We start from the raw sequence: 12,396 nt of genomic DNA on the forward strand, positions 1-12,396 counted from the left end.
AATGCAATGACATGGGATTTAGCAGTCATAGCAAAAAGGTTTCGCAAGAAGCAAAGGTTCAAGGCAAATGTTTCAGATAACTCAAAGACTGATCAACATCAAAAGTCATTTCTTTAACCGAGGCTCTCATTTTAAATGGGAGGATTGTCACGATTGTGACTATGTTACAATATTACATCTACTCCTAGTTGCAGATACACGAAGTGCCATGCCAATGAGAACCCCTACGCTTGGATGGTCACGACACTTCGCTCAAGAGATGTGGCTCTTCGCCAAAAGCCACACTCCGACGAAGACTGGTCACACCCCTTCGCTTTATGGTTGAGACTCTTCGTCCAATGGTTGCAGCTCTTCGCCGAAAGGATATGTCTTTACGTCTAAAGTCGCGTCTCTTCACCATGAGACGTGTCTTTTCATTTGTGTCTCTTCGTCTTCTATATAAGGAGCCTATTGTACTCAGTTTTCAAGCATTCATTCAATCAATCAAACACACATTCAGTCTCGAGTCTCAGTTTGATCTTAAGTATGAAGTTTTAAGTCTTAAATATAAGATTCGCACCACTAATCCTCACATGGAGAACCAATCTTCATAGCCAGTGAACCTGGTATAACCAGACCCCACCCAGTGGCTATGCTAGTAAGACAAACCGAAAGATGGACCGAGAGATGGAAAGGAAAGAGTGACTAGAAACCAAGGAATCCGCTACTAGCAATCAAATTCCTCAACGTCAAAAGTTTGGTGTCTGTGACAAATTGCTGACGTGTCGATCTACTAAAGAACCGAGCTACCGGCCGAGGGGCCTAAACCCTAAGAAGAACAAGCAACAGAGGGAGTGTCACAGAGTGATGACGTGGTTGCCCGAGTGCAGAAAAACCCTAACCCTAATTTCTGCCAGAAACCCTAATTGCTGAAACCCTCTTTATGTCACTTGGGACCCCATAAGTTGGTAGGACTTCTTCTTTTACTTGTTCTTCTTAGGGTTTCTAGAATTAGGGTTTGCAGGTTTTAGGGTTAGGGTTTCCAAAATTAGGGTTTCAGCAGTTAGGTTTTTTTGGTAGAAATTAGGGTTAGGGTTTCTGCTCTCGGGTAGCCACGTCATCTGTAAGTTGGCTCCATTCTTTAGGCTTTGACACGTCGGCAGTTTGTTACAACTCCCCTTCTTGAAAGAGAGTAATCGTCCGCGATTACAGTATATCTGCAAAACAACTCAAGTTAGCTCAAAAATTTCCGAGGGTCATTCCGAGGGACAATCAATTTGCTCTTTTTATTAAGGAGTTAGCTTCTCTTTCTGCTCTTTTGATCAAGGAGTTAGCTTCTCCTTTCGGCTGTTTTGATCAAGGAGTTAGCTTCTCCTTTCTGCTCTTTTGATCAAGGAGTTAACTTCTCCTTTCGTCCAAATCGGAACTCTCGATATTCCGGCGTAGTAAAATTAGCTATCACACCCAGACTGTACTGATCTTCCACGGGTGTCTCGATGCACTAGAATTACATACCCAGGCAATCTCATCCAATTAGGAATATTCAGTAATTGGCACATCACAATGCAACACAAATGCTTATATATGCATGTTACAAGACACAACAAACAACGCCGCTGAGCACTCCCCCGAGACAAACGGTCTGCGGTATGAAGCTACTCAACGACTACCTCCTCACTCCCCCAGCAAATAACCTAAAAAGGTCCGGGCCATGAGCTCAGAAGACTGTACAACCAAACACTCCCCAGACCGCAGTCTGCGTTGCTTGGAGGTTCAAGCATACAACCAAACACTCCCCAGGCATCGGCCTGCGTCGTTCAGAAGTTTTCTAGCATACAACGGAACGCTCCCCAGGCATCGGCCTGCGTCGTTCCGAGGTTTTCAAACATACAACGAAACGCTCCCCAGGCATCGGCCTGCGTCATTCCGAGGTTAAAACGATACCAAAACAGTATTTCTCACTTCTCCACCCGGGAGTAAAATCACCAATCATTGAAACCAGTATCAAACCAGAGTCAAACAATTCAAATCGGCACCAAAACAGGTTCAAAATAGATACCATCCATTTCAAACAAATTCTAAACAGGATCACCAAACAAGATCAAACAGAACTCAAACTTAAAAAGCAATCTCGACATTAGTCGAGCTCGAAAAGTCGACTGACTTTTCATCTTGAAACCTGCACCAAAAATTAGGGTTAGGTTCCTTCCATGAGGTCGTAGCCGAGCACAGCATGGTCCGCCAGCTCTTGGACAAGAGTGTTGCTTTGGCGGCGATGGTAGTCCCAAGATAGCAATCGCACTAAACCTCCGAGGTTATCAACAAGAGACTTGCTGAGAGATGTCTAGAAATTTCAAGCTATAATCTGCTAGGGTTTCCATGGCAAGCATTTCAGGATATCCCACTTTACTAGAAGTTGCACTCCGAAGGAAGATGTCAGAAACCATATAACTTCGGGCAAATTTTTTCTTGAAAGCTTGCCAAGTACTTGGAGTATGGTGCTTGGTAGCTGTAGACATCGACATTTGCATGGCACTGCTTCTGAGAAAAAAAACAGTGACTTGAAACAAATCTGGATCCTTCTCATGCAAGTGATCTTAATTGGCTTATGCCCTGTAAGACATGAGCGATGAAGACAGGAGCGCGCCCGATGCGCGATGAAGTAAGGGTGGGAGTGCCTAAAAAGTCCGGGTTGGACGGCGAAGATACCTCAAATAAAATTCCAATAGCTTTGTCTGCTCTTTTATAGGACCGGTATGCTTTCAAAAAAGCACACGCCTGATGCTTTGATACCACTGTCACAAGACGGACACCACGTGCCAATAGAAAAGAACAGATTGAACACACTTTTAGCACTTCAATAACAACTGAACTGAGAGAGAGAGAGAGAGAGAGAGAGAGAGACGACATGCGACACGGAGTGGCTGAATTCCACCCCAGAGAGTATTGGCCCCAAACCTTGGTGCCCCTTTCGGTATTTCTTTATATTACTGCTGATTCGCAAAGTACAACAGCCGGGGAGCACCTGCTCTGCAATCTGTGCGCTAAAAAGTGTCAAAGAGGGTCCCCAAGGCTCATATTTAAAGGCCCAAAGCCTAAAAGCATCAAATATGAAAAGCTGACCCCAAAATATCACTTTCCTAAAATTTCGGGATTTCCCTAAAAATCCGCCACGAATTCCGGAACGTTTGTACAGGTGCCACATCATCATAAGTCTTTTGAGCGTGTTCTGCTTTATTTTTTAAGCCTTTATGTCACTTGGGACCCCATCGGGTGGGGTCCCCATAAGTTGGTAGGACTTCTTCTTCTGTTACTTGTTCTTCTTAGGGTTTCTAGAATTAGGGTTTGCAGGTTTTAGGGTTAGGGTTTCCAAAATTAGGGTTTCAGCAGTTAGGGTTTTTTGGCAAAAATTAGGGTTAGGGTTTCTGCTCTCGGGCAGCCACGTCATCTGTAAGTTGGCTCCATTCTTTAGGCTTTGACACGTCAGCAGTTTGTTACATTTACCCTCTTGCGCACACCCTTCTTTTGGCAGACGCCCTGCGCACTTATCTTGTTCCCCTTGCCACAGCCTGCACGCAGTCCCGATCTGCTGGTTCTCTCCCACCCTTCTCTACCCTAACCCTACCCTCCTTTCAGGTTGCTCTCTGACCTGCGCGTTCTCTCTCTTTTCCTTTCTTACGCAGGTTTCTTCTTTCAATTGCTTTTTTGTCGGCTTGCTGCTTGTTTCGCCTGCTTGTGTTTTCTGTTTGTGCGTGCTCTTTGTTTTGTCTGCTTGGCTTGCATGTTTCTGCATGTGTTTGCATGTTTGCTTGTGGTGGTGTGTGTGCCTGGATGGTTGCATGATGTCTGTTCTTGCCTGTTTTCCTGTTTAATTCCCCAGTTTTTGATCAATTGGTTAAGGTGTTCAGCGTTTGTGGTCACCATGGAGGGTTGGTGTTTGAACCTACAGCCTCTTCTTCAGCTTACTCCACCCCATGTTTTTGCTTATGCAGGTTGCAGAGAGTCATAGCCCTGAAGATTCTTGTCAGGGATGGCTGCGAGGCTATCTCTCTCCCGGAATTTTGATGCAAAGTCTTTGGCGGAGGTGGTGCTTATTCTACTCGGATGCTCTGTTGTCTACAGGCTTGGAGCCCTGGAGCTGGCTATTGGAGATTCTTTGGTGGAGTTCATGGCTTCCTTGTCGAAGACTGGGTGGCATGGTTTTGCTTCAGCTCTCTACTTCCTTCTTCCCCTACTCCCCTACTCCTAGTTTTTGTCGTATCACCCATATTTTGTAACTTTGTATCACTGGTATTTTTCCCCAATGGTATGTGGTTGTTGAATAACCCAGGGGTTTTTTCACTATCAGCTCCGTTCTATTCTGTGTGCCTTCGGGCTGATGTCATGCCTTCAGGCCTGTAATCTGATTACATAATACAAAAGGGTATCAAGCCCTCCTTCTTTTGCAAAAAGAGAGAGAGAGAGAGAGAGAGAGAATAAATAATAAACTTTGCTGACTCAAAAACCGTAGTGATAAGCCACCCACTCTACATAGATATAGAGCGTAGGTGTAGGAATTGCCCCGCAAAATACAAATGTGGGAAAAATCTAAAAACGGGTAAAAATTGGAAGCCCGATTAGATGTAGCCACCTAGAAGGTTCCCGCCATGCAATCTATATGCAATGCAATGGGTGGCTTGCCCAAAACAACTACTAGCCATACAAGAATGCCAGAAACCATGAAGCAACCGGGGATGAAACTCAACATCCCCTCTCAGCATCTGCTGCTAAAACGACGCGTAGAAGCCGAAGGTGTGATGACAAAATCCCTTGAGAAATAGCCTTTGTGAAGATGTCCGTTGCATTGTCCATTGTAGGGCAGTACTCCTATGAAAGATCTCCCGCCAAAACCCGCTCTCAAACATAGTGGTAATGAACCTCCATATGCTTGGTCCAAGCATGAAACACTGGATTTTTCGCGATAGCAATGCAACTTTGATTGTCGCACAGTAAAAGTGTAGCAACAGCAATACCCAAGGGCTTTTTTTATTACGAAAGGCCCCCTAACAATAATTCGCTGGTCCTACCATGTATTTAGTGCATTGGCACTAGCAAAAGCTTTTTTTGTTTGCTCAAACCCCTACCATTTTTGTTTGCTCCCTCCTGTCTTTGACCACTATCTCCTGACATAGTTAACAAGCCATAATCCTAAAGCTTTTAAACCCTGCGTAAACTTCTCAATAACACTAAAGAAAAGAATTCAAAAGCACAAATCCAGTAGGGCTCAAAATAACTGAAGAAAAAACTACATCTGGATACACACAAAATGATACACAGAAGTCTCCCCATACCTAAGAAAAACTAAGGCTCACTGGTTTTACCTTGAAATATTGGAATAGGACCACATAAAATTACCCAGCACATAAATGCAAGCTCTTCTTTGAGACTACCAAACATCTTCTACCTAAAATTAGAAAAATCCTGATGATTTATCTTTGAATGTGAAGGAAATTCACTGTTTACCATCAGTGCTGTGATGAGCCTCGAGGAAGGCAAACCATGTCGCCTTTGAAACCTACCTTTTGCAGGAATGTAATTGTAAAGATCGGCTTGCATAATCTTATTTTGAAACAGCTGACGGAACTTGGAAGGAGTAATCAAGTTTTGACAATGCTTGGTAGAACTCTTCTTCATGCACAAGCATGCTCCCCTCAAATCCATCCAAAAAACACTGCAATAAACAATGAGATCAGATGCATTGCTCTCAACCCCTATGATGCAAAAAGCAGCAGGCACTGTGTACCTTTAGTTCACAGCTCAAGAAGCATTGACAACATTCCTCTTTCTTGACAGAAGGCGTTTCCAAGCTCTTTGACTGCAGCTTCTAGAAGTCTATGCCTTCTAGAATTTAATGGCCTGCAATAGATTTTGCTAAGTTACTAGAAGCTACAGGGTTAGATTGTCTTCCTTTTTATGTTGAAATAAGAGCTACCACAGTTTGAATATGCCCTAAACGATAAACTATTGTACAAAGCTTTTGCTTCACTATATTCCTGCCTTTATTAAATTGATAAAAATACAAAAAGGTTCTAAGAGTACCTTTCCCCTTATAGTTGTTGGCGTCATCAATCAATGAGATCTCCATGTGGTCAGCATCTAAATGAAGCCTCCAATATGCCCATCCAAAAACTCAATCTGTGTTCACTTTCCCTCTCTCCACATATCACTATATAATACATCAACCATATTGTCATCATGCCACACATGCACCCTGCTCTAAATATACCTGATCATGAAAGACTACGTTCTCTTCTAGGCCAAAAAACACACTCATGTCCTCATCAGGCTCAAAACTTAACTGTTTGTCTCGCATTGACTTCATCACAGTCAAGGCATCACTTCTCCTTCCTACTAAAGCATAAATATTTGAAAGCATCACATAAGGACACGGGCTTTCAGGATCTAGCTTGAACACCTTCTCTGCAAGACGTTGTCCTCTTAGATCATCAAGCTCATTCCTACAAGCTCCAAGCAGAGTCATCAAGGAAGCCTCAGTAGGCTCGGCCGACATAGTATGAAGTACTTGTTCAGCATCTTCTAAACGCCCAGCTCTCCCAAGAAGATCAATCATACAGTTGTAATGGTCTACAACAGGGTCAATGTTATAAACCATCTGCATAGCATGAAAGTGATGGCAAGCCTCATCAATAAGACCTACGTGGCTACATGCAGAGAGGACACTGATAAAAGTGACCCCCGTAGGTTTGATCTTACGCTGCTGCATACAATTGAAAAATTCCAGGACTTCCTCACCCTGGCCATTCTGTGAGAGAGCTGTAATTAAAGCATTCCATATAACTACATCACATTCAGGAATTGCATCAAAAACCTCCTTTGCCTCTCTAAGGCTACCACACTTACCATATAAACTCACAAGGGCACTTCCCACAACCTGGTCTAGTTGAAAACCCCTGCTCTCAAAAACTTCATGTAGCCGCTTTCCCTCCGCTAAGGCACCCTGATTCGCGCACACAGAAAGAATGCTTGTAAAAGTTAACTTGTCTGGAGCTATCCCTGCTTCTTGCATCTCTTCAAAAAGCTCAAGAGCTTCTTTGTCTCTCCCATGCTGTGCGTAAACACCAAGCAAGGTATTCCAAGTGATTAAATTTTTTGCAGGCATACCTTCAAAAATAGTCTGCATAAAGGTCAATTGTCCACACTTGCCATACATGTTTACAAGCGCATTATCAACATTAAGGTCTGCATGAAATCCACTTGCTGTTATGCAGGCATGTAACCTCTTCCCCTCAGATAGACATTCTTGATTTGCACAGGCTGACAGGACACTTAAAAAAGAGGCTCTATCGGCTAGCATAGCTTCCTGAAGAAGTTGACAAAAGACTTGGTATGCACCTTCCACATGCCTATGCTCAGCGCAAGCTGCAATGATAGCATTCCAGGACACCATGTTTGGCTCACCCATTTTGTGGAAGGCCTTCCATGCATCATTCAAACAGCTAGTCTTTCCATAGAAATTGATGAGAGCATTTCCTAGAGCTCCATCCAAAGTAAACCCACTATAGGACATACGAGCATGCATCTGCTTACCCTTTGCAATCACCAGCTGCCCGGCACATCCAGAAAGGATACTTGACAATGCGTACATGTTTGACACCATACCTTCCTGCAGCATTCGTTCAAACAGATGTATAGCACTGCTTACTTGGGCACACTGAGAATACACTGCTATCATGGCACTCCAAACAACCTCGTCTTTGCTTTCCACTTTGTCAAATATCCTCTCTGCATAGTTGATTTTTCCACAGCTGCCATACATGTTGATCAGAGAGGTCTGAACCATAATGTCGGGCTCAATCTCGCTACCCATAATACTGCAATGGAGCTGTAGACCTCTTGACAATGCTAGCTCACTGCCACATGCATCAAGCACGTGAATCACAGTAACCTTGCTTAGCATCACGCCTTGCTGCTGCATCGCATTGAAGAGCTCAAGGGCATATCTTCCTTGGCTTTGCTCCAAACACGATGCTATCATCACATTCCATGTGACTGCATCCAATTCTTCCATGTTCTCAAATATCCATTTTGCATAATCTGGATTATTGCACCTGTTATACATTGTCACCAAAGCTGTGTTGGTGGCAATATCTGCACAAAATGTTGTCCCTAAAAGAGAAGCATGCATTCGCTTGCCTTGTAAAACTGCAAGCTGTTTAGCACAAGCAGTGAAGATGCTGATGTACACTCTTTTATTGGGGATAAGCCCTTCTTGAAGCATCTGTTCAAAGGTTTGAAATGCAAGGTAGGACGATTCAAGCCGAGCATAGGTACGCAGGATAACAGTGAAGACAAACTCATCCCGGGTGATCAAGCCCACAAACACATCATGAGCTTCATCCATGACCCCACAGTCAGTGTACATGAGGACAAGGAGACTCACCAGATACAGATCATGCTGGAGATTGTTCTTGACAATATGGCGATGAACACGCTCCCCATCATACAAAGCTTCTGCTTTTCTGCAGTACTTCAGCAAAGAAGTATATGTGGAGAAGTCCACGACAAATTCAGGGTCGTCAAGGCGAGCTAGGGTGCATCTCAAAGAGGAGGAGTCTTCTGAAGTTCGACGAGGAGAAGAGGCCACAAAGGAGAAGTCTTTCTTCAGAGATCGCTTCCTTCCTTGTGAGATGGAAGCAAAAAGGCGCACACTGGGTTTGGGGAGAGCAGCTTGCAGTGAGAAGATGAAATGGGTTACAACAAGAGCTCGCAGAGGAGCCGGGGGTCGCAGGGACCCCCGCACCTTGACGTTGTGCATACCAGACCATGTATAGAAACATAGGCTTCCTCCTCTTAACGAAGCAGGATAGCCGCTCGAGGTGGTGATCAAAGACACAAACAGCAGCGGACGAAGAAGCACTCGGCAGGCATGCCACGAAAATCCATTTTAATGCAGAACTGAAGCACTGCATTTGCGCTAAACCGAGCGCCCATGGCTTGTTAGGGCCTGTGCACACGCACACTGAATGTGCACATTTATTATGGGCTCCAGAAGCCTTCATAATTGATGTGAAACAATTGCATCTAGGCCGGGTTCACATGCATAGTGGGGAGGGTGGAAGAGAGAATGGCTGCCCAGTGTGAACATTAGGGAATGGGTGGAAGCAACGCAAGAAGACAAAAGAATGAATTTGTTTAATTTTCAGAAAAGACCTGCAAAATGAAAAGGCATGCCAAGCAGGGCTATGATTCACTGGCCACGGGCTAACATTTTCTGCCGCCGCCGCCTATTGTGAACCCGGCCTTAGGCTCCTTTCTGACTGCACAAGCAAAGGCAAACGCTTTTCCACTCAAGAACCACGCACTGCTCTTCACGTCCAAGAAGGTGGTTCATACTCAAGCTCTGGACTGGTTGCACTTTTTGCTGGACAAACAGACTTTTTGGAGTGCTCATTGGCTATTGCAGGCTTGTTTCTCCTATGGGTGGGATGACCAGGCCGGAACACAATTGCATGCAACTGGGCACCAGTCAGCTAGCCAGCTTGGATTGCGAGAGCGTGCAAGCTACGCAGTCTGAATGGCTTCACAAAGGGCATGCGACCTGATTGGTCCAGCACAACAAAAGGTGCACACGCATGGGCAGTCTGAACTAGCTAAAGGGTCATGTAAGAAGTGATAGACGCCACTCATAGACTAAATTGTAAAGAGGGGCCTTAAATATGAAATCTATTTAAAGTCTTTGGGATGGAGTGCATCATTTCTTGAAACACGTTGTTGGGAAACAAGCAAACTGAAACACCTCTATAGCGATGTCACCCAAGAGTGTTGAAAGAGAACTACAAGAACACAAAAAGCTTTGGAAAATCCTTTTGTAACACCACAAGTCCAACAAGAACAATCCCCTTGGGAATTTACTGTCCGTCACCCACCCAAGAGACTATGTCACATAGGAGCAAAACCCTGTCAAAGCACGGATTTACAGCACACGCCGACCAATTCATATGAAGACAAGAGACTCTCCTTTCACAATTGAATGACACAAACCCACAACTTCAACATCAACTCCACAATTCATAGATGCATGCCCTCCAAATCTGTTTACACACAATTTTCCACTAGGCTGCCATAGCCATAACCCTGCAGAGAACTAGTCGTAACCTGAAGAGCACAACTCCAATTGGGGCACTTTAACGCTTGAGAGAAAGCTTGAAAAATGACTGGCGAGAAAGCTGAAGATGACCAAATTTGAATCTACACGCAGCTACATGCAAAATTGATGCAAACAGGGAGCTGTCCTGGTACGACTACGTGTAGAGTAGGCAAGGCGAGGGCAAAAAATGCAACAGAAACCATCAAGGAGGCACAACGAGCTCAAACCTGCAAAATCCTGATCTTTGGCTGAACTTTTCTAAGTTTGTACATGAGTTTTTGTTATATACAAGTCTCACTTCAAAAAACTCACTCACGGGCACTTACAGTAGCCCGACAACTGTCACTAAACTAGCGACTTGCAGTGCATGTACATATGCTTGCTAAATCAAGCTAAAAAACCCACAAAAAGAAATCCCACACACCCTTTTGACATCGGGCATCATGTCCGTATGTACAAATTTACAAAAAACGGGGTGTCAGAAATGCGCCCAACATAGTTTGCCACACCCCAGCCTGCTAGATCATTCATGATCAGCAGCACAAAAGAGATCCTCTAAACCACGTGAGGGAATCTCCACTTCATATTCATCATTAGGCATATGATCAGAAAATTCTTCAAGAGAAGGCTCATCCTCAATCACAGTCATCAACCTTGCAATATACTTCTTCAACCTGTAGCCATTCACACGTGCTTTATGTGGAGTACCATCCAAGTCAGCAAGCTGATATGTGCCATTTGGAAACCTGTTTAAGACCAAGAAAGGACCTTGCCACTTGATTTGAAATTTCTTTTGAAAAGTGCTATCAAGCTTACTATTGTAACGAAGCACCATGTCACCCTTCTTGATGTCCTTGTCCTTCACCTTCTCATTTGCCTTTCCTTGATTCTTCTTCGAGACCTGCTCATAATGCTCAAAAGCCAACGACCTATCCAACTGTACACATTGCAAATATAGAAGCCTTTCCTCAAATGCATCATTGGGCCCTTCTTCAAGCTTTAGCATCATCTTCAAAGCTGGTATCTCCACCTCAATAGGAAGTAAAGCCTCTTTGCCAAATACTAGATGGAAGGGAGAGAAACAAGTACCTAATTTGATGGCAGTCCTGTAAGCCCATAGAGCACAAGGTAGCTCTAAATCCCAAGTCTTCACATTGTTTCTTGTCATCTTTGTAAGCATCCTTATGAGCTCTCCATTAAACCTTTCATTCATGCCATTACATTCGGGATAATATGGAAAACTTGTGATGCACATGAAGCTTCTCACATAGATAATCCACCAACTCTCCCCTGAAACCTGGACCCTTGTCAGAAAGTAGCTCCAATGGCATGCCAAATTTGCAACAAATATCTTCATATATAAATAAGGAGATATCTTTACTCGTGATGTGCTTAACAACTTTGGCTTCGGCCCACCTGGATAGATAGTCAACAGCAGTAAGTATGTAGCATTTGCCTCTAGCTATCATAGGTAGAGGACCTATTGCATCAATACGCCACTTCTCAAACACATCATAAGCCACAATGGTGCCTCTAATTTCTGATTTGAGAACCCTATTTTCCATGCTTTGACACTCTTTACAATACTTGCACAAATGATGAACATCACGTTGAACGCTTGGCCACACATAACCTTCCTGCAAGACTTTATGCAAAGTGATCTTTGAAGTAAAGTGACCACCACAAGAACCCTCATGATTATCCTCTAAAATTTTGTAAATTTTCTCTTTCCAAGGAACTTTTCTCATCACAAGATCAACCCCCTTGGCATCACTAAGTAGCACATACCTTTTGGCACGACGTAGGAAGGCATACTTTTTTGACTTCTCCAACTCTGATGGAAGCATACATGTTTGTAGAAACTCTTCCTCCCTCTCTAAAGATTTCCTTCCCAAATAAAGAGGAGAATCAGCCCTTATCACATACAATTGCCCAATTGAAGCTTGCGATGCACCATGTGCTTCTTCATTTTGAGACCGGTCCACATGCCTTGAACTCCAAGCTTCAAAATGCTTAAGCAGATTCTTCACTTGAAAACACATATTTTTCAGCTTTGGATTCTTACTTTGCCACACCCCAAGTACTTGCTTTACCACCAAAAGAGCATCACCTCTTACCCTCACACGACGGATGCCAAGCTCAATAGCAAAGGTTGAGACCTTTCTCCAACGTAGCATACTCATCTTCATTGTTGCTTTGTGTTGTAATCTTCAAGCTCCTTTTAGTTACCAAAGCACCTTGAGGATCATAAATTACAACACCCTCCGAAG

The 12,396-nt window shown here is 43.9% G+C and overlaps 1 protein-coding gene across 1 annotated transcript in view; it reads right to left on the bottom strand.

Moving 5' to 3' along the window:
- LOC147447675 (pentatricopeptide repeat-containing protein At1g03540-like) overlaps nucleotides 1-8,985 on the bottom strand; it is a 29,573-nt gene extending 20,588 nt beyond the window's left edge. The window contains exons 1-3 of the mRNA XM_086523402.1: nucleotides 6,058-8,985; nucleotides 5,762-5,874; nucleotides 5,538-5,689 (exon numbers count right to left, since the gene is read on the bottom strand). Coding sequence (XP_086379528.1) covers nucleotides 6,212-8,794 — 2,583 coding nt within the window. The 5' untranslated portion in view covers nucleotides 8,795-8,985 and the 3' untranslated portion in view covers nucleotides 5,538-5,689; nucleotides 5,762-5,874; nucleotides 6,058-6,211. The remainder of the gene's footprint in view (nucleotides 1-5,537; nucleotides 5,690-5,761; nucleotides 5,875-6,057) is intronic.
- Between the last annotated feature and the right edge of the window lie 3,411 nt (nucleotides 8,986-12,396).

The sequence above is a fragment of the Adiantum capillus-veneris genome, chromosome 11 (genome assembly GCF_014529385.1).
Source record: "Adiantum capillus-veneris isolate H3 chromosome 11, ASM1452938v2, whole genome shotgun sequence".
In the NCBI taxonomy this organism is placed as follows: domain Eukaryota; kingdom Viridiplantae; phylum Streptophyta; class Polypodiopsida; order Polypodiales; family Pteridaceae; genus Adiantum; species Adiantum capillus-veneris.